A 21792-nucleotide genomic window follows, 5' to 3' on the forward strand; every position below is an offset into this window, starting at 1 on the left:
CACCCAGCTGTGCGTCAGCACGAAGCAGGTGGGGACTTTACATCCACCCTGCCATAGGATTGGGTCAGCATAAGCCCATGGACCTGAGTCATTAGGAGGGACAGATGGCCTGGAGCGCGCTGTGCACCCCTGTGCCTCCCCACGGCATTGCCCCTTTCCTCCCCCTTGCCCTGGAGCAGGCATCCCAGGGCAGCATCCCCGTGCAGGCCCCAATCCTCTACACACCTCCCCAGCCACAGCACTCACCGGTGAGGATGAGGAGCCAGAGAGATGTCTTCAGAGAGGGGCACAGCATGGCGGGCTCCGTGGCTCGGTGGCCAAATCCTGCCAAGAGCAAAGCAGGATGAGCACAGCACTGCTGGCAGAGGAGGGGTCCCTCGGCCACCCCGGGCAGGGGAGTTCCCGAGCTCTCACCCGAGCCCCGGGCTCCCTTCTCCACCTCAGAAACCTCCCATCTCTTTCCAGTTTTCAGCCTTTCCCTCGTGGTGGGATGGTTAGTTCCCCCTCACGCTGGATCTGCAGAAGGAGCTATTTCTAAAGCATCTCCTGCTGGTAAACAGGGATTTTGCTGGAGGCTCCAGCAGTTGTGTCAACTCTTGCTCATCTCTGCTCGAAATGCCACTCCACCCGCTGCAGAGCCCTGCCTTTCTCCCTCCCTCTGCTCTACCGCTTGCCTTTTTTTCCCTTAGTTTTTGTTTCCCTCACTCCCAGTGAGATAAAACTTGCTAGCAAACAGATCCCCCTCCAACCCTCCCACATTTTCTGCTCCTTCCGATGAAATAAAACAAGCCCAAGGAAACCCCACAAAAAAAGGGTTTCTTGTATTTGACTTTTAAATATATATATTTTAAGGGAATATTTAAGAGGGCTTTTTAGTTAAAAATCCCTTTTACCAACATTTCTCAAGAAATTTTTTCCACAGAGCGTTTTCAGCCCTCCCTGGTGCAAACCGAGAGCCCAGAAGAGATGAGGCCAGAGCTCCCTAAGAGCAGTGGGGTCTGTCCCCCGTGTAATGGGGTGACAGGTAACCTTCCCCATCTTGCCTGCAGCGATGGGGGTGAGTATTTCTGAAAAGCAAAATGAAGAAGCTAACAAGGGGAAGAGTAAGGGGAAAGGCTTCCTCTGTGCCTGGACAAAGCTGGGGGGAAATGAGTTCAGTAGTCCTGAACTTGGTTGGGGATGGTCCCGCATGGAGCTGAACTTCACAGCTCAGCCACGCTGCAATCCGGGGCTGAGCTCCTGCCCTGCCACTGCGCCACCTCCCCTCTCCCAGCGCAAGAGGCATTTTGAATCTGCTCCCAAGGCAGACCCCAAGGAGAAGCCCCTGTAATGCCGGCACAGTGCTCTGAGGAGCTGCTCGCCAGGCACGAGGACGGCTAGTGGCAATCTGGACTTGCTGACCTGGCCCCAGGCATTGTCTCTTCCTGAGCGGCTCTGCTGCCTCTTGGCCCTGGAGCGGCCTCCTGGACTGCTTGATGTTAAGGAGGAAATGGTTTTTAAATGACGTGCGCTTGTCAGATGTTTTTATTATTCTCTTGCTTTGGCTCAACAAAAGTCTGATCTACCAGCAAATCCTTCCAGGTCTCCAGCTTATTCAGCAGCTTCCCTCTCCCCACTCCAGAAAACCCCTCTGTGACTCCTTCTCTCTTCTGCATTTGCCAGAGGGGATGAGAGCACTTACGGGGAAGAGCTGGGGGTGGGTAGGATGAAAGGACCGAGGTGAAATTCAGGCTGTAAATGAATGTGACCTCACTGCACCCACCCAGAGAGCACCAACCTGCAGGAGAGAGCAGGAGGATGGACAACCTAATCTCGCTGCCCCCCAAGGCACTGCCATGAAGAACAATTAGCTTTGTTTCCCAATTCTCCTTTAGAGAGGTGTGTGATTCATCCATTATTCAATGTTCAAGGTTGTAAGGACAACTGGGATCCTCTCCTTTCACCCCTCCCCACCTGCATGCACAAGCCAGGCTGTATTTGCGCCCCCCCGCCCCCCCCCCCCCCCCCCCCCCCCCCGGCAAATAAGGTCTGCAAATAGCCAGCAGCTAAGGTCTTCCCAAGCTCATGCCCAGTTTTTAGCTGCCTGTCCAGCTTCATGGCTGTCACTGTTAGTCCTGTTGCAGGCGAGATCTTGGCTTCCTCTACCCACACAGACAGGTCCCTCACTCCACCAGTGATCTCTGCAGGATCACTGATGGGGCAAACCACTGCTCTGCTGCAGCCGGGGAGCCGGACGCGGGTGCATGCTGGTGCTGGGCTGGCATGGCTGTTGCTTCGGCGAGCAGTGAGAGCCCTGCAGCCTCTGGCTGCCGCCTCTGGCTGCCTCCCCTGTGTTTGTAGCTGGTTTTAATAAAGCTGCTGGTTTTGCAGAAAAGCATTTCTCTTGGAGATGCTTCCCAAGAAGAGTGGGAGGGTGGCAACGTCTCGCAGAGTGGTGACCTCTCCCTTGTTTGTCTGCTCTGGCCAGGGCGAGAGGCATGCTCAGAGATGCTGAGCTGTGCATGTCCTGCAGGATGCACGCAGAGCCTGGCTAGCAGAAGGACAAACCTTTCTCTCCCTGTCACGAGGACCTGTGTGCTTGCACATGTGGGTGCACACAGGCATTTCACAAGGGATGCAAATGCACCCAGCTCACTGCCAGTCTTGAGAGCACTTGTTTCCCTCCTCAATCTCAGCTTTTGTTCTCAGCGAGAGCAATAAGATGCACCCTGTGAGTGCCAGACAAGGAGGAGCTGAGGTGGGTGCAGCCCCACTCAGTGATCCAAAAGCAGGTGCCCAGACATTATCCCACCCAGGGACCCAGACACAGGCACCTACACGACGCTCAGCTGCCTTGGATTGTCTCCTCCCAGCCCTATGGGTGAGCAGGGTGCCACAGACCCCTCAGACTCCTACATCCTTCCCACGGGCCAGGACCTGAGCATTTTCAAGCCACGGGACCGTTTGCCTCCACCCATCCTGGCACATGCCTGGAGGCCGGGGAGGTCCTGCAGCGATGCCGCGTCTAGCGCCCTTCACTCAGCCTTGCAGCTCCATGGCAGCCTCCCACCTTGCAGCCGCTGAGGTGAAGTCCCAGCTCTCCATCCCCGCGTTATACCCCTCACCATCCTCTCCTTCCTGCCAGCACAGGTACAGACCTTCCCTCTGCCCCTCTCTGGCACCGTGATGCCAGGGCAAGCCGTCCCCGGCCTGGCAGGGCAGGGAGCTTTTCTCTTGAACTGCACTGTTTATTATTCTAGAAGAGGAATTTGGCTGGGAGACAGGAGGTCAGCTGGCTCACAGGGAGGCCGGGCTGGCTGGGCGATGCAGCCCCGCGCCCCCACTCAGCCCCACACGCCTGTGGGGTGGCTGCACTCTCCCCGGGGGCTCGAGTCCCTGGGGCCACGCCAGGGCTCTGCTGAGCGCCGGGGGGGAGGACGGCTTCCCGCCAGCCGGCACGACACGTCTCTGCTCACCTCCACCCTGCCGCCCAGCGAGGCCGGGAGCTGGGCACCACGGGACCGGGAATGTCTGGGACGGTTTTGAGTCCAAACGAGAGACACATACAGGCCGCTGTCCCTGCCCGGTGACACAGCCACATTGTCTGTCCTTATCTTTCCTCTGTAATCACATCAGCCCGGCCGGCGCGCTGCTCGCGTGGCTGCAGGAATGCACCCGGCGGCCGCTCCTCCTCTGGATGCCGGGAGCGGAGAGCGGCGTTTGCAGGCGAGACAAGGGAGAGCTGAGCCAGCTCTGGGGCTGTCGGGTTTCCCAGCTCACTGCTGTGCTGGTGAAAGGAAAGCGTCCCATAGCTGGCAGGGGCCAGGCACTGCTGAAAGCCTGTTCACACATCTCCGGCCTCGTGTTTTTGCAGTGTGTTGCATGGGGCGATGGGATAAATCGGGGCCCCCCAACATCCCTGAGCAGCAGCAGCGTTGTGCACAGGGCACCCCAGGTTCTGATGGCTCGCGGAACCACACTCTCACAGACAGGACACAGGCAAGAGGGCCAAAGCAGAGAGGTCAAACAGCACGGCCAAGGCCACGCAGCAGGACCATGGGTGTGCCAGGACCGAGATTCAAGTCTCATGATTCCCCGTCTCATGACTTCACAGCTTCTCCAGAGCAGCCCACTCCCGTTTCTCCTGCATTTGAAATCAGATGACAGCTGAGCTTTCTCCTCTGCCTCCTCTCCCACTCCCCCGCTCGCTGCTGTGAGCGGTGGCCGGGGGCTGATGCCTCTCTGGTTGATGAACTTGGACAGGAATTTCTGCAGCAGGAGCAAGGCTACGCCCAGGGTTTTGGATACAAGGAAGAGCCGTATCCAGCCTCTGCTGGGGATGGTCCCACCTTTATTTAGGGAGGACCATTCCTTCAGCCATCTCTGCCACTCCTCCCACCTCGCAGTGCCTTGCTAAGGAGCTCAAGCATCACCAAACCTTATTGATTTATTACCATCCCCCAACTCCAGACCTATCTCTTGTTTAAGGATGCTAGTAAGCCAAAGATGCCTTTGCTAATGCCCAAAATATGCTGTGTGGGCTCAGTCTTGACTATTCTTGGGTAACAAGGCAAGAATTTCCTTTGACTTTGCTCAGCATGCCCTGCCACACCTCTGAGCCCCCTTCCCTCTGAGCTTGCTCCCAGCATGTGTACGGTGCAGTGCTCCTGGCAGAGCATCCCAGCACACATGGCAGCCACTGCTGGCACGAGCATCGCATGGCACTGCCCACCCCCAAGCACGGATCACGTGGGACGGGACCATTTCCAGCCCTGCAAATGCCTTAAACTATGGGAGATCTACACAGATAGGCATCCACGCCAAGGAGGCCCTCCCAGTCCACTGCCCTCCTCCCGAGTGTGCCTAGACCACCTTTCTCGCCTCTCCTCCACAACCGCTAATGCCCTGCAGAGAACCAGTAAGGGGGTCCTGCAAGCACCCCCAGAGCTGTAGGAGCTGTGGGAGCTGGGAACCAGCCTGCAAAACTGGTGCACAGGGAAGGGGATGGCTCGGCGTGCCAGGGATGGGGAGAGCAGCCACGACTGCCCTGACAGCCACTTTGGAAGGAGCTCTGGTCCCTACAGACCATCGATCAACAGCAAGGGGATGTGCTGTCTGCTGGAAAACAGGGTACACAGCTGCCTCTCAGCAAATCCCATTTACATTTCCAGGGGCAATTCCTGCATCCATTGCCCCACGTCGCCTTTCTCCCCTGGCTGTGCTCCCCTTGCCTGAGCCTCCCTGCTCCTGCGACGCTGGGCAGAGGTGCTGGCTGCCATCCCAGCCCGCGAGGGCATCTCGGCTGACGGCAGCACGACCGTGGCAAAGGAAAGAGCGGAGAAGCGAAGCCAGGCCTCTCACACAGCCGCCAGTCCTTTCTCTTCCTCTGGCTTTCTATTTCTAGCCCCTTGTCTTGCTGGGGCTGCGCTTCCAGGCGCTCCTGCGATGCTCGCCGGCCCCGCCGTCCTGCCAAGCAGGCCAAGGACATCTGGTGCAAATTAGCGGGAAGTAAAATATACTTTATTTCTTCTTTGTCTAAGTGCATCTGAGTCATTAAGTGAGATCATGGGTGCCCGTATGCAATAAAAAAAACCCTGTATGGATCCCATGATCAATGCTGCTTGCAGCCAGGGAGCGAGGGCTTCTCCTGGCCGGGGGAGCACCGTCCCCTGCTTTTGAAGGCAAAAAGCTCCCCAAGCAAAGGCTGGTAACCCCTGAAACCCAAGCCTTGCTTGTCCAGCAGCAAAACTCTTTGGCTTGTCCTGTTTTCCTCTGCCACCCTCCCCCCAGCCTCTGCGACTGCTTCTTTCCCACCCTTTAATCTAAATAAAGCTGAGCGGGTTTTTTTTTTTTCCTTGGCTGGAACCGTCCGGAGTTGCAACATCTTTCCTCTGGGGTCCCTCGGCTCCCATGACACCGCGTTTACTCACAGGCCAGATTATCATCACAGAGCCCTTTTTCTTTTTCCCAGCACATGGCTAGAATTACGCAGAGCACACACATGGGGAGCCTGTCGTCCCAAGGCCCATAAACAGCTGCTGATAAAATGCAGAGGTAGGAAATCTGAAACCAGGCTGAGGAGCAGAGGGGCTGGGGAGTCCCCGGGGTCCCACAGGCCATCCCTGCCCAAGGGATGAACTCCTGGGGGAAAAACCCCCCTTGTGCGGCCACCTGCCAGCGCCAAGGGGGTTCTCAGGCTTTACCCAGGCGCTGGTGAGACCAAGGGATGCTGAGGGCCCTGGGTGCCTACTTGCAACATGCCTGGGTTTGGGGTTTTCTTTTAGTCATGCAGAGGTGGGGTTTTGCAAGCTCTCACAGGCAGCGTCGCAAATGCCCGAACCCTCTGAGCAGTTTTGTCAGAGCTCCTTGGTCTGTGAATACGTGATTAAAGCCACAACAACAAGCTCTCCAGGAGATGGTCAAAGCACGGGCAGATGCCACCTTTGGGGCAGTATGAGCTCAGTGAAACTGTGCCCATACGCAGGCACAGCTCTCCTGCCTGCCTCTGCTGCAGAGAGCAGGGCTGGTGCGACTGGAACCAACCCTGCCCAGAACCCCAGACCCTGGTCCCCAGCTTCGGTGGTGCCTGGAGAAGGGGGTTGCATGGTCATGAGGACGCTGGTCCTGCAGCAGACAGCAGGACACAAGCTAGCACAGCCAGCCTCCTCCGAGCCAGCCACGGGCTATCACGGGCTTTGACAGCATCTGTCAGAAAGCCGAAAATGAAGACTGTGACCCCAAAGCAGGGAGGGAGGCTGCTGGGGAGGATGACAAGTCCACGTTGAGCCTCGGCAGTGTGATTCAGCGGCCCTGGGGTCAGACATGTGAGGAATGGGGTGGGGTGGCGAGCCCCACGCAGCCCCGTTTCGGCTGCGGCCATCCTCCCTCTCTGAGCATGCAGGGACCGCGACGTCCATGCACGCGATCCAGCAAACCTCCAGCCATGGTCTCTCCACAACGCATCACTGTGAGGAGCTGGCACGCGGGACGTGGGACCACGGCGAGCCCTGCTCTCTCACCCCTAATCCCCCCCCACTTTCCTCCCTCCATTTTAAGCCCATGGGAGACAGAGGAAACGAGTGACCTATTTAGTGCAAGTTCAAAATAAAACGAAACATCTGTTTGGAGAGGTGCCAGCATTATAAATAATCCCCCAGCCCCGAGTGTTGGTGTTCATGGCCCTTTCGGCTGCGCATGCTCCCCCGCTTCCGCTTTCGGAGGAAAGGCCGGGCCCTGGGGCCGGCGGGGCTGCTCCCCGGAGCCTGCAAGCTTGGCTGGGGCTGTGGGAAAACCCTGGGTGAGGACCAGGACTCACCTGGGGCCGGGAAAGGAGGTATGGGGGCATTGGGAGGAACGGCTGCCACGTGCCGGCCAAGGCCGATGTGGTGCCTGGCTGTCCCTTGCTGCATACTCCACCCCTCGCCCTGGCCAAATCCTGCCCACCTTAGTCTCCCTAGGGCAGCCGGTGGGTGCCAGGGCCATGGTGATGCTGGGGCTGGCCCGTGGTGGTGCTGGGACTGGCCCGTGGTGGTGCTGGGGGCTGGCCAGCGTTTTGGAGCACAGCCCTGAAGTCTGGCATTGTGGACGACTGGGGATGCTCACACCGGGTGTGTGAGCATGTGAGCAATGCGAGTTATGAACGTGGCTGCAGAGCACCCAAACCACGGGCCAGGACCTACACAGCTCCCTGCATCACCTCACTGCTGGCCCCAGGAAGAGGCAGCTCCAAGTGAGTAGCAAAGCCTCGGGGCTGGCCGGTAGCAGCTTCTCTCTGGCCCCTCTATCCCCAAACTGGAATATTTGGGGGTCCCAGCTCCCAAGCATGTGGGGCTGGATGGGGCTGGCCTCTCCGAGCAGAGCTCATCTGCTCACTTGATGCTTTTCCCCACCACTGGCAGAGTGGAGAGGGGAAGCAGGAGATGTGGTAGCAAGGGCTGGGCACCATCCCGGCTACTCATCCCATGCCCTGCCACCCCCAGGGCTTTCCTCACTCTCGTGCCGCTGCTGCCAGAAAGCCGTGTCTGCCTTCCCGCAGCGATTCAAGGGGAGCACTTTGCTAAGGTATACGCGAGGGGGAAAACAGTCCCCAGCACGTCGGTGTCTCCATCGCCTACTCACGATCTCTGTTTGAGGGTGGCTGCTATGGTGGGGCCAGGGCTGGGGCCAAAGGTCCCGGCTGGCTCTAATTAACCACTAATCATCAGCTGCGAGGGGAGGGCGATGGAGGCAAGAGAAGAAATAGAGCCATCTTCCTCTCCTCTTCCCCCTAGTAAGATGCAGGGGCTTTGTGAAGCCCTGGGAGCAGCCGGAGTGTTGTGGGCTCTCCAGCTCCATGTCCCAGCATGGGACATGGGCAGCCTGATTCTCTGAAAATTTCTGTGAGACATGGATCTGCTGGGGAGGAGGAGATAATCTGCGTGGATGCATCGGCTCTTCTCTTCTCGGCTGCCTGTGAGGGACCCGAGCTTAATCGCTTTGTTCTGGGGTTTTAGGCTCTCGTGGCTGGGATTAGGCACTCACCAGCTCTGTGGTCAGGGCACCCTTCACCCATCTGTGGGACGTGAGAGGAGCCTGGCACCGTGGCCAGGGTGGGAGAGGATGGGGCCAGCCAGCGCTGGGGTGTGAAGGGCAGAGGCTGCTCTCAGAGGGGGGTTGTGTTTGATTTGGCCCTGCTACTTCTGGGTCCCTGAGAGGGAGAAAATGCAGCTGCTGGTGCAGCTCTTGGTGCCAGGGGCTGATCCTGCCCCCTCCTCTATGAGCCCACCCATGGGACAGGAAAACCGGGGTGGTGGCACCCAGTCCCAGGACTGCAGAGACAGCCGAACCGCAGTGCTGGGGGCAGCCACCCTCACCCTGTGCCTCCCCCCCTGCCCGCTGGCAAGCTGGGGTCAGACTCCCAGCAGGCAATTGCACGTGATGAGGGGCTGGCCCCCACCTCCTTATAACAAGAGAACCTGGGGGCAGTGATGGAGCTTTTTGAGGTTGGGGGGCACAGAAAGCCAAGCACATCCCCTGTGCAACTGCAGGTTGCACAAGGGATGCCTCTCTCTTGGATAACCTCTTCCTACGTGCTCTGGGCAGGCGGCACGAGCCGTGCTTGCCATCCTGCACACAGGGTCCTTTATAACCTCCAGCGGTTCCTCTGCCCTCAGTCATGGATCAAAAATCAGTTCTCTGCAAACAGCCCCTGCCCCCAAAACCCCACGGATCCTCTGGAGGAGAAGCCGAGGCAGGGCTCAGTGCCGGGGCTGGCAGCTGCCAGCACCCCCTGCCTTTCCCTGAGCACAGCTTTAAAATGGGCACCAAGTCCTGCTCCCCGCACCAGGAGTTTGCCTCCCTGAATCAGACCATATTCTCCCAAACAGCTCCCAGTCTGGAGAGGGAAACTTGGCAGCTGCCTGTGGGGAGAGAGGAGGGGACCCTTCTCGCGATGCCGGCAGTGCTCAGCCCCGAGGAAAGCAGGGTTTCTGTTCTGCAACCATTTGCTCAGCAAAGGCTGAAACCGAGGTGACTTACAGTTTGCGAGCGGAGAATGCGCTTTCAGAGAGCAGGGCTCGAAATGGTGTATTTTCTGCTGGCCCCAGTTCAGACAAACCCACAAGCAAACATATTTTTTTGTATAAATAAGACAGTGTGTCTCGCCAGTTAAAGCAATTCAAACATGAATGTAGCAATTTAATTGGTGCCAATTACTGTGTCTTGGTAGCATTAAGATTTCAGTCACAGACTCTTTTGCATGGTAGACGGGCCAGAAGGGGGAAGGCGGAGGGACCGGCAGGATGGGGCCTCGCACCGAGGGGTACGCTTGCCTGTCGCCTGCCCGTCTCCTGCCTGCTTTGGGAGCCTCGTCCCCCTGAGCAGCCCTGGTGCTGCCCGTGGGTCGTGCTGAGAAGGTACCTCCTACTCCATCTGTCTCCTGGTTTGCAGCCTGGGGTTTGACAGCCAGCGCAGTGCCCTGGTTACATCCCTGCACTCTCCAATCCTTCCCTGCTCCTGGACCCCACAGCCTGCTGTGAGCCCCATCACACACCGGCTCTTGCTGAGCCTGGGGAACAGCATAGGATGGGTGTAGTGGAGACTTGGACAGATAAGCAGGTGCCCCTGCAGGCATGCCTCGGAGAGGACGAATCCATCCATGGGTGCAGGACATACACCACTCGCACTACACCAACATGGCTTTCCTGACAGCAGTCTTTCTGTGGGAGCTTTTGTGAGCTCCCTGCATGGGCTCTCCACACTGTGGTCCTCTGGCTCTGTGAGTCAGTGGTTGCAGAAGGGTACAAACACAGACCAGGGCATGCCACAGCCTGTCCCCCAGGTGTGCGCCCAGGGACGATGGAAAAGCGGGGTGAGAGGGGCAGCGCATCACTGTACGTCTCCTGCTACCAGGCTGGGTGGGTGATGGACCTGTGGGACCCCCTTGCTCAGCACATGACCCATCCCAGCACCCCTCTGTGCATCCCTGGCACGTGTCCCTGTCCCTGTCCTGGCCGGGTCTGCTCCGTGTCCCCCATGGTGCCAGGAGAGCGCTGCACTTCCAGGAGGAGGCTTCCTGGCGGGAGCAGAGAAGAGCAGAGGTGTGCTTGGCTTGGGGAACCTAATTAGGCAACTGGGGAGAGGAGGAGGGGAAACAGCCACCCCTAAACCAAGCCTCGTTATGTCCAATTTGCCTGGCGGAGCGGAAGGAGCCTCCTGGAGCTGCTCCAGCCTCTCAGGAAACAATACCCGGTCTATACCCTCCCCTCACAGCTCTTCTCCAGGGGATTTCTTTCTCTTGGTTAAAGTACAAACAAACAAACTCCACGAAGTGTTCGGCCCGGATCCTCCCTGGCAGCGATAGGATGCATCCAGCCAGCCCCAAGCCCGCGCAGTCCCCAGCTCCCTCCAGCTCTGGGCCAAAGGCAGCCCCCGCTGCCAGCACCAGCAGCTGTGCTCCCACGGGATTCGGCCACCACACAGCTCCTCCGCTCCCTGCCCTTTGCTGCTGCATGCCGGGAAGACGCTTTGCAGGAGCCTGACCCTAGGAACACCACTGCAATGCCATCCCGCTTCAGCATGGCATCTGACACCAGGGCCAGAGGGACCTCGGTGACCGCCTGGTCCCAGGGTGAAGCTGGGCGCAGAAGTGCCTGCCTGGACCCTCTGGCAGTGGCTGGTCACACCTGTCCGTCATTCGGGTGATGCTGTGGCCAGCCAACATGGTCTCTTCTTGCAAGGCATTGTTCTCAAAGCTAGAGAGCATTTCTTAACCTCAGCTTTCCTCTGGTGCTCACTAAGACAATTTCATTTTGCCCTAGTCCTGGAGAAGGGCTCAGTGCTCTCCTCTTCCTAACAGTGTTGTTTCTGAACACTTCGGAAATCCTGTCACAGACCCATCAAAAATGAGGCTGAAAGAGATCATTGGGTCATTGCTCTGCTGCAGTGCCCACATCTCCCCAGCCAGAGGTGTGCCCGACATGTCCTTTGAAACCTGTGGGGCTGAAGGCGCCCAACCCCATGTCTTTAAACCTACAGACATTTCCCCTAAAAGCTAACTTTTTTCTTTGCAGTGACCTTTCCCGTGCATGAAGACTGTGTGCTACCTCCTCACAACACCCAGTGACCAACGAGCCCCATCAGCGCCTCTCCCAGTCCTCTGCAGCCTCTTCTGGGCTTCTGATCACCCTCCCTGCTCTCCCTGAGCCTTTCCACTCCGTGTGCATCCCTGCTGAAGCGCTTGGCATCACTTGCTGGGGAGGACCCACTCCCTCCACCCTGCCTGTTCGCGCTGCCTCCAGCCGTGCGCCTTTCAGCACATCCCATGGGAAGAGCTGTAGGTTTCCCTGCACCACGCTGCAATCTGGTTTGTGTCCGCTATAGCCCCCAGATCCTTTCCCACCGTACAAGCTGCCTGGGCTGTTAGCTCCCAAGATCGCGAACAGCCATTTAATATTTCCTTCCTAATGGCAACATGTTGTCACAGCTTGCTATTGCCTGGTTGATACCAGACTCCTCCCAGAGCCCTTGGGATCCTCCTGCACTCCGATCTGCCCGCACACGGGCTGCCCACCCAGCTTGGTGCCAGCCCAGAGTTTAGTACGTGCGCTCATCCATCGCCCAGGCGGTTAATGTAGAGATTGCAGAGGACCAAGCCCAGGCCAGAGCCCTGCGGGACCCCACTAGAAATGCCCAGGACTTTGGACAACAAGCCATGGCTAACTTCTCCCTGACTGCAGCATTACAGCTGGCCGTGCTTGTGTTCAGGCTGTGCTCCCCGTTCAGACCGCAGGCACCCTGAACCCCTAGCCCTGTGCAGGGATGCGGGAGATGAGCCAAGGGCAGGTAATCGGGTGGCTGCGGTCCCTCCGCCTGCTCCTTCAGCGAGGACCCTCCATGTTGTTGAGCTGGAGGAAGGGACAGCTGGTTTTAGGGAGAGAGAAAAGCCCTTTGCGTCCTGCAAATGGGTCGCTGTGACTTGATGCTTGTCCAAAACACTGACCCCTCTTGATGCACCGACTGACTCGAGGGGTGTTTCCTAGACACAGGGACACTGCCTGGGATTGGTGACTGCCACCGGCGCCACAGCACACCCGAGCCTGGGTGACATCAATGTCAAGGAGTGACTTCAAGCCTCATGTCAGACTGTGCCCAGGGCTGGCTGCCAACTGGGATGGCTACCTGGCGGCTCCCCCTCAGAGCCAGCCCAGCACGTGCCCCCTGCCAGGCAGAGCGGCATCTTTGCCACTGGCTCTGGCTGCCTGAACGAAATGTGCCCCTTTCCCGAGAGCACGGGGTACACAGGCACCTTGTCCTGCAGGGTGTTGAGGGGGAAATGACCCTTCAACCAGCCCCTCAGTGGTCCCTGGGGGGCACTGGCACTCAACACTGCTGATCCTTGTCATCGATGGGAGACCCTCTGAAAAGATTTGGGACTGCCAAGCCCCTGCAAACAGGGTTTGCACGACAAACCAACTGCTATTCACCCACTGCTTTAGCAGAAGCCCCAGGTGCTCTGGGGCAAGGATTGAGCAGCACAACATCCCTTTCCACCATAAGTCCTGCTTTCAAAGTCTCCCTGTTGGCAGGTGAGTGCAGCAGCTGGATGCTCTGAGCCCACAGTGGTCCCAGTGTGAGCACCAAAGCCCCGCAGGTCATGCAAGCCCCTGTCCCCGGGCTGTTGGGGCTGCCTGAGTCAGCACAGCTTCACTCCAGACCAGCTCCAGCCTGTTGGAGGCCCTCAGCTCCTGGGCTCTTGGGACAGCAGAGCGGTTGCCCACATCCATGCCTAGAAGGGTTTTACCAGGCTCTACCCCCTCCAGTACCCAGCACGCCAGGGTGCAGGCCCTGAGCAGGGCTTGCAGATGTCCTTCTCCACCTTGGCCTGGCCCACAGGAACAGGAGTCCCGCCAAGGGCACAGACCGAAGCGGTGTGGTCCTAGGAGCACCCTGCATTTAGGGATGACCATGGATGTGTTCGTTCGGCCTAACACTGTGGCGATGCTGCTCTGCAGTGGGACACACTCACGCCTCTAAAAGATGTCTCGCTGGGGACGATGAGCAGCCCCTTCCCCACACACACCCCAGCCCTCCCACAGTCACTGGGCTGGGAGAGCCAGGGTAACCCCCTGATCCAGAGAGGGACCGAGAGCTCCCCAGGGAGAAGCAGAGATCCCCTGGGTCCCGCTCCCGCTGCAGCGGGGTCCCCCCTCCTGCCCTACAGCCACAGCGTCCCCTTGGCTCCCCGCAGTCGTCCCAGCTCAGGACCTGGCGAGAGCTGACAGGACGGCTTTTCCTGCAGGGTGCCGCAGAGCTCGGCCGCTCTCCACCAAACACCACCTCCCCAGGGCTTGGCAGGGCGTTTTGGGGTGCCAGCCCCTTGCAGGGGAGCAAAGCCCCTTCCACAGCAACCGGGCTGGCTCAGGAAGAGGGTCCTTGGGGTCCGTACCACCTCCAGCGTGAGGTTTCCTGGCCGGAGAGCCGGAGCAGAGTGGGAGGGCAAGCCGGCACCCGGGTGGGCAACGCGAGGACTTACCTTGGGCAGGGTCCCACTGGGCAAGCGCTTGTGCCGCACGTCCCACGGGCGCTGGCCGCCCCGAAATTCCTTCCTCTCCTCCTCCGCACTCTTTATCTGCTGCCTGCCGAGGCTCTCCCTGCCCTCCCAGCCTTCCCCAGCTGGCAAGGCTTTTCCACTTAAAGGAGAAAGAAAGGGAAGGCAAGAAATGAAGTGGAGGGGAGGAGGGGAAAAAAATTAAAATAAAATCAAAAGGAGAGGCAAGGCTGTGCCAGGGCTGGGCTGCAGCCAAGCTCTCGCTCTGCTCCTCTAGTGCATCTCAGCAGCGCCCTGGGCAGCCCCCAGCCCACCTGGGAGGGGGTCTGGCCGCCTCGGGCCCCAGCATGGAGCAAAGCCCCTGGCCGAGGGATGTGCACGCGTGTGTGTGTGCGTGTATAAATAAAAGGGACCTCGGGAGGAGGAGAAGGGGGGAGGCTGCCTCGCCAATGAGGAGCGGAGTCCCTCTGACTTCCTCCCTCCACCCTCTGCGGGGACCCTTTGCAGAGCAAAACCTGCGATTAAAGCCCAGCAGACGAGTGCGATGGGGGGAAAACAAATTTAAAAAAAGGAGGAGAAGCCAAAGTGGCTGGAAGGAGAGGGGAGTTTTGCCGCAGGCTGCCGATGAGGGGGAGCGGCAAGGGCCCGGCTAACGGGAAACAAAAGGAGCCCGGACCAGCCTGGCTCTCGCCTCCTTAAACCAGAGGGAAGGAGCTGCTCTCTCCCTGTGTCTGCTTTCAATTCTGGCCTTTTTCCCTGTTTTCTTTCTCTTTTCTTTTCTTTTTTTTCCCCTCAAGCCCCCCCCTCCTGTTTTCTTTTTTTTTTTTTTTCCCCTTTCTCAGGATATGAGGGGATGTTTAGAAAATCCGCTGCCCACGCCAGCAGCTGACTCATGTTTTTATTAAAGAAGGCCTGTACTGAACTGACTCCGCGTATTCCCCCCGGACGCCTCCCCGAGCCGTGCCGTGCCGGCACTGCGCCTCCCGCCCCGCTGACCCCCGGCCAGCCGCGGCCGCTCGGGGACCGCCAACGCACCCTCCCAGTCCTTTTTTTTTTTTTTTTTTTTTTGGATCGGGGAATAAAAGGTCTTGTGCAACTGGGATGCTGTCGCAGAGGGTGGGTTTGGTTGGGGACTCAGGACCGTTTGGGCTGCCGAGGGACGTGGAGCTGGGAGAGGCGTCAGGAGTTTCCACCTTGGCCGTGCCATCATCTCATATGTCCTGCACCCCTCCTGCCCCAGGGGGGTGGAAGCCAGCTGATGGACCTGCTTTAAATCCTCCCTACACCTTGATGAGTTCAAATAAAGTTTCTGAGATTGTCTCAATAGGCAAAACATTATCGTTTGTCCAAAAGGGGATTTTTTTTGCAATTTGTTTCGGCACTATAACAAGGTGCAGAAGCTCTTTGGATCAAAACTGTCTTTTGACCCATCATTTCTTGCCACCATTTCCATCTTGGGGATGTGCTTTTGTCTGATCCAAACAAGAAAAACTGCAAAGATGCACTGGCTATCCTGAAAAAGGAGACTCCCCTGAAAAGATACCTTTCTATCTTTCTTTTTTTTCCTTTCCAAGAATGAAAAAGCCCTTCCCATAAAGACAACACCACTGAAATCTGTGTTCCTTGCTTGTTTGCAAGGCAGACTCATCCCCTCCTGCCTCGCTAATGAACGCCTGCACAATGGGCATGGCTAATGATTCCCGGGCTGGACGAGCCGGAGAGATTGCCGTTTATCGTCCGTTATCTCGGTGTTTTCTTTGCACCGATGAAAAACCAAAGGGGAAGGTCTTTATTCTGTGCAGCCGCGGAGGGCGAGGAGAGCCGGGCTGCGGCACCCCCGGTTATCCGCAGGCAATGAGCGGCACTTTGCACAGGGCTCGCGTGCCGGCTCCACGCCTGGCAGGGTCTGGCAGCTGGGCAGGTACAGCTGCGGACAGGGTAGGGGAGATGTGGGCCTGGCTGAGCCCAGGCAGGAGAGGAAAGCCGGGGAAAGGAAGGATGGTGGAGAGGCAGCCCCCCGGGAGCTGGAGGGGCTCTTACGCCAGGCTGCATGGGGGGTGAAGCGGTGATGGCTGGGCGAGAACCCGCTGCTCCCCTGCGCCGGGCTGGCCAGATTCCCCGACTCCAGATGTGGTGGCGGCCATGTGTTGGGGGGCCCTGGCAGCCCCCTCAGAGCCGAGACAGTCTGTCGTGCAGAAGAGGAGCCAGCGAGCGTGAGAGCGGCTCATATGGGGGGCAGGTGGCAGAGGGGACGTGCTGCACACATGGCTCTTCCTGACACTTTTCCCAAGGGATAAAGACGTGTCTGACGGATCCCTGCACGGGGACATGTGGGCTGCTGGGAATAGCTCAGCAGAGCTGTTTCCCGGCAGCGTCTCCCCTTCAAGGACAGCATCGCTGCTCCCAATGCAGCAGGAGAGGGAGAAACCCGCTGGTACAATCCTGCTGGGCCCCTCGCACCGGGGATGGTCTACCTGGGGTGAGCAGGGGGTGGAAAAGCTAGCATGGACCACGCTTGAGGGCAGACCATCCTGATCCTGAGGTGGGATGTATTCCCCACCTCTTCCCCCTGCAAACAAATGACCCCAATACCCCCTCCCGGGCTGAGAGCAGGGACAACCTCGGCAAACAAAACCCTCTCCCAGGAGAAGTCTGCAAAGGCCAAGGTTCATTGTTTTGGGATGCTGAGAGGGCCCTGGAGAGCCCACAGCATCCCGGCAAGCACATGGCGGCCCGTGCTATACGTCCCCAGGGAGCATCCAGGGCTGCGCACTTTGTTTAGGAACAGCACGTCGGGGTTATGGCAGCTCCTGGGAAAGGCCAGCTCAGAGGAAGCACCGAAGCCAGAGGGACTTGCTTGTGTGAGCGCGTGGGCAGAAGGGAGCAGCTCAGCTACCTCTGCCTCACCCCCCCCCCCTTTCATTGCTCACCTCTATTTTTGGCGCCTGCACCCCCGTTTGTGGCACTTGCAGGACTTAGTGATTCCCCCAGGGCTGGGACAGCTGCAGTGTGGGCTGCCAGAGCTGCTCTTGGCTGAGATTTCCAGCCTCAATAAGCATCGTTAAGTGCTAGCGAGGGCTTGGGGTCATGCAGTGCAGCGTTTCTGGTGGGGACAGCAGCCACTGAGATAGGGACACTCCAGGGTATTTGGACTGCTCTGGCATCACCTGGATCAGAGTAGCTCTCTGACATCCTGCCCCATCCCAGGCAGAGCTGGGACCACAGGGAAAAGCCCATATCCCGCGCCTGACGTGGAGAAGAGACACCAGAGCCAGGTTACCCAACATGATGGTGGGAACGGCTGTGCTGGAGTCAGCGACAGGTCCCATGTGCCAGCGGGTAAGAGGCAGGTAGGAAAGAAGCAGCAGATGTCAGCCTTTCCCACTTCTCCGAAGGTTTAACGAAGGCCAGATTCGCCCCTGGCTTCAGTTCCTTCGAGTCTCTATCAACTCCAAGTCAGCCCAGGAATTTCAGCATCGCCCTGATGCGGTGTTGAGCCGCAGACCACAAAAGAGGAGTGGCAGGTGCCGGGGAGCATGGCACCACATCTGGGCAACCCATCCGGCGCAGCAGCTGTCAGCACTTGCTCCTGGCTGGATCCATCTCTTGGGCCCTGGGGAGAGCTGCATGGAGGCTTCATCCAGCCCTTTCCAGAGCTCTGCCCCGGCCTCTGGAGGAACCGCTGCCCTGTGCATGGTCCTGCTTTGCCAGGGTGGCGGTGGGTGACAGCAGTGCCCAGGGAGGAAAGGGAGGCAGAAAGTGCCGGCCTCCTTCCAGAGTGACCATGTGGCTGAGCACAATGTGCTGGGGAGCATCCCAGGCTGGAGAGCACCCTGCGGCACCGTGAACGCTGGTCACGGACACCACAGGGTGACAGTGGTGTCAGGAGGTATCACTGAACCATACGCCATACGGTGCTGTGTCCCTACAGATGCTGGCCCGTTCCCTACATCCCCCGGGGTTCAGGTGCTTGGAGGAGGCACTAGCCAGCAGCGGAGGATGCTAGCCCACTGCCTCTCCCTGCCTCGAGGTCTTTCCGCCCCCTGTCCCACGCACTCTTCCTAACCCCCATGATGAGCCTTGGTATTAAATGTGCTCCGCAGAGCCCCAGGAGGCAGCGGCAGGCTCCTGGGTGAATACTAATAGCGATGCCGTCCGGTCGCCCCAGACTTTCCCACACATCTGCAGCCACTTAATGTGGGAATCGTTAACCCTCTGCTTACGCAGTGCCTGAGACGTGGTGAAGGAGCGAAACACGGCCAGGATGCTCCCCGCCAGGCCCTGGCCACCTTCGGGACCCCGTGTCTCCTGTTGCAGGCTGGGTGGGCAAGCCGTGCTCAGCACCCATCGGCTGCACAGCGAGCACCCAGCTCTGTGCCGGTGCAGGGGGAATCGCATCACCAACCCGGTGAGAGCAGGGGCCCCGCACACGCTGGAAAGCAATGAGAGATGCCAGTGTATGTCCCTGTCCCCAATGCCCTCTTGAGGATCGTCCCAAGATTTGTGGCATTTGCATTTTGCTGGGAAAGCTGATCCCAAAGAGCAACACCGAGCCCTGGGGAGGGGAGAAGGGGGCTGTACGGCAGTGCTGGCAGCACATCAGTTTGGGCTATCCCGGTCCAGCACCCAACTCTCTGGGAACCAGCTCTGCAGAGCCCTCCTCAGCACAGGGACACAAGTGCTAGCAGAGTTGCAGTTCAGGCATCTGGGAAAAGCCAAAGGGCACACGAGAGTGTGCAGTGGGGCTGATGGAGCTGAGCAGGGGGTTGTCCTCTGCAAGACGGCTGCACTGATGTCTCCGTTTCCAGAGAGGAGGGGATGCTCTCGGGGAATTCGGTGGGGCAGCTGTGCTTGCCGCATCCCTCCCTTGCTCTCTGGGATGCTGCTCCAAAGGTGTATGGCAGGAATTATGCATAGGAGACATGCTCTGCTCTCTCTTTCCTCCTGCTGCAGGACGGTGGCAGGAGAAGCTGGGGAATGGGAGGAAGGTGCTGGCTGGGCTGGGGTGCGCATGGGGCCACGCAGCTCTGGGATGTGCTGGTCTGAGGCCACCGGTTTGCCTTTGGGAGCAACAGGGGCTGGGGGGAGTGGGGAGGCCACGGGCCCATGGGGCTGCCAGGGAGGTGGTGGAGCAGGAGGCTCTGGGGGGAAAGGGGAGTGAGGGAAGGCACCCACCCGACCCTCTGTGGGCATCTTCCTGCCCTGCCGAAACCATGGTGGGGGTTCAGAGCAAGCCGGGGGACAAGGCAGGGCTTGGTTTCCTGGGGTGAGTGCCTCCTCCATGGGAGGAGGAGGTGGTGGGGTGGTCTCCCCTGCAAACCTGCTCCATCTGTGATAGCTGCTTGCAGCCTGGCCCTGGGGACCTCCCGGCCCTCCCTTCCCCAGCTCTCCTGCTTCCAGGAGATGGCATCACTCGATCACGGATAGCAGCACCGAGCCCCAGGGAGCGTCGGGGGAACCCTGGCCGCTTTCCCTCTCCGCCGCATCTGCCTGGTTTCCACCAGGAATCTCAGGGCTGGAGGACTAGCAGGAGCTCCCCAGGCTGGGTTTGCTGCTGGGGGTCTCTGGGGTGGATAGAGAGGGTACTGCCACCTCCTCTCATCCAGCTGGGGACCCCCAGGGGCTCTGGCAGCCCCTGACCTGTTCACCCATGGGACCCTGGTGTGGGTGGCATCCTGGGGCACGGAGGGTCCCCAGCAGTACCCTTCAGTACTGGGGGAGGAGCAGCTGGGATGCTCCTCGGGGAGCCCACGGAGGGGAGCCCATGGAGGGCTCCTCACCTGCCTCTCCCCCAGCATAAACTTTGCCAACCATAATACTCACCAGTAATAAACAGGCCAAAGAAAAGGAAAAGAGGGAAGTTATCATCGGTAGATCTTTATGGCCCAATTGTCTTCCCCTGCCCCCTTCACCCTGTGCCAAGGGAGCTCGTGGCTGTTAGCAGGCACCTGGTGATGCTACGCCCCACTAAGCCCTTCACCTGCCACAGGGAGGATGCAGGTGTGGGGTGCTGCCCCCGGACCCCTGGACCCCCAGTCCCCAGCAGCTGCCTGAGCCCTTGGCCTTGGCTCCATGGGCTGGGAAAAGGGAAAGGGGGGCCTGGGCTGCCCGTCACCGCCCGCGGGAAACAGCCAGCAGCAGGAATAACCCCAGCAGCCCCCATCCCTGAAATGCAGTGCCCCTGGGGTGGGGCCCATCAGCCACCTGCGTCCCTCCGTACCGCCCAGCATCCACTCACGGGGGATTTTCTTCTTTTTTTCCCACTCCCTGAGCCAGCGTCTCTTTGCTGGAGGAGGAGGAAGAAGGCCTTGGCTCTCTTGTTTAAACAAAGCCATGGTTGCACTGAGACCTTGGGAAAAAAACAGAATAGATGGGGTTATACGGCGCATCAATCAATCTGCGCTGTGGCGTGAGCTGAGATCATCACCGGGTGAGACGGTCATGACGGTCACCTTTGTCACGAGGGAGGGAGACAGGACAAGGCTGGGTGAGGGGCCGGGGATGCTGGGGGGCACAGGGAGGATGCTGCAAATTGCTCACCTCTCGTGGTACCTCGCCAGGTCTCAGGAGGCAGAGCCCGGGCGATGCCAGCTCTGGGGGTGATTTCCCATTGCTGGGGTTGATTTCCCATTGCTGGGGTTTTACTCTGCTCCCTTCTTGCAAACCAGATCCCCTACCTCTTACCATCCCCCTTTGATCTCATCCTGGCTCCCACCTCTTTGCGGGGAGTGGATGTGGCACAGGGACATCCGTGTAATATTTTCAGCCAGTTTCAGTCGGAATCGGGGCTGGAGCAATGGGACGAGGCATCCAGGGCTGATGCAGAGCCGCTGCGGGTCCACAGCTCCGCGGTTAGGGGTGCTGCCCCGTTATGGCTCCAGCGCGCTGTGCTTGATTGCAGGATGGGAACGGCAGCAGCCTGGCCTGGCTGCGGCTGGGAGGGCTGCGAGGTGGGTACAGCGAGCTCTTGCAAAGTCCACCGTGAGCAAACAGATGACAGCAGTGCCGCAGGGGCTCGGGGACGTGCCGATCCCTCTATGAACACAGGAGAGCTCAGGATGCCGTGGGGAGGAAGGGCTGGCGTGGGAGCGAGCGGGGCCCCAGGGAGCACGAGGGGCTGGGTGCTGTCCCCAACCCACCGGCTAACGCTGGGGACATCTGCCACCGGCTGCAGGGGGGGAAGAGCAAGAAATGGTTGTGCGTCAAATGCACTGAGCTCTTTGAGTCAGAGAGGCTTTGCTGGTTTTGTTACCATTTTCCTTTTAACCCCACAAATCTGGGAGGCAATTCCACACTGGAAACACTTCCCACGTTCATATCAGGAAAAAGCTCTGAAAGTCTCTTATTTTATCCCCTCCTCTCAATTTCATTCTAAATCTCTTTTTTCCCTGCTTTTTTTTTCTTTTTTCTTTTTTCTTTTTTTCTTTTTTCTTTTTTCTTTTTTCTTTTTTCTTTTTTCTTTTTTTTTCTTTTTTCTTTTTTCTTTTCTTTTTTCTTTTTTCTTTTTTTCTTTTTTTCTTTTTTCTTTTTTCTTTTTTCTTTTTTTCTTTTTTCTTTTTTCTTTTTTCTTTTTTTCTTTTTTCTTTTTTCTGTTTCTTATTGTCAAATTCCAGGCTGTTGCTGTCCCGGGAGGGTGAGGACCGACCAGTCCTCACCCTGCTCATGTTTCCAGCAGGGAAAGGGGCTGGTGCAGAGAAAAGGACAGAGGTGGCCTTGGGGAGGTGACAAAACACCCTCCTGGAGCCTCTGCGGGGCTGTGCTTTGGTTTGAGGAGAAAAAGCCAGCCT

The 21792-nt window shown here is 58.5% G+C and overlaps 1 protein-coding gene across 2 annotated transcripts in view; it reads right to left on the reverse strand.

The window, feature by feature from the left end:
• The window catches only part of PDGFRB (platelet derived growth factor receptor beta), a 34353-nt gene extending 19969 nt beyond the window's left edge, over positions 1-14384 (reverse strand). The window contains exons 1-3 of one of the 2 annotated variants that reach the window (XM_076349659.1): positions 14320-14384; positions 13991-14147; positions 247-324 (exon numbers count right to left, since the gene is read on the reverse strand). In XM_076349659.1, coding sequence (XP_076205774.1) covers positions 247-295 — 49 coding nt within the window. In that variant the 5' untranslated portion in view covers positions 296-324; positions 13991-14147; positions 14320-14384. Of the gene's footprint in view, positions 1-246; positions 325-13990; positions 14148-14319 lie in introns of those variants that run through there. The other variant, XM_076349660.1, reaches the window with a different exon arrangement.
• Between the last annotated feature and the right edge of the window lie 7408 nt (positions 14385-21792).

The sequence above is a fragment of the Aptenodytes patagonicus genome, chromosome 12, assembly GCF_965638725.1.
Source record: "Aptenodytes patagonicus chromosome 12, bAptPat1.pri.cur, whole genome shotgun sequence".
In the NCBI taxonomy this organism is placed as follows: domain Eukaryota; kingdom Metazoa; phylum Chordata; class Aves; order Sphenisciformes; family Spheniscidae; genus Aptenodytes; species Aptenodytes patagonicus.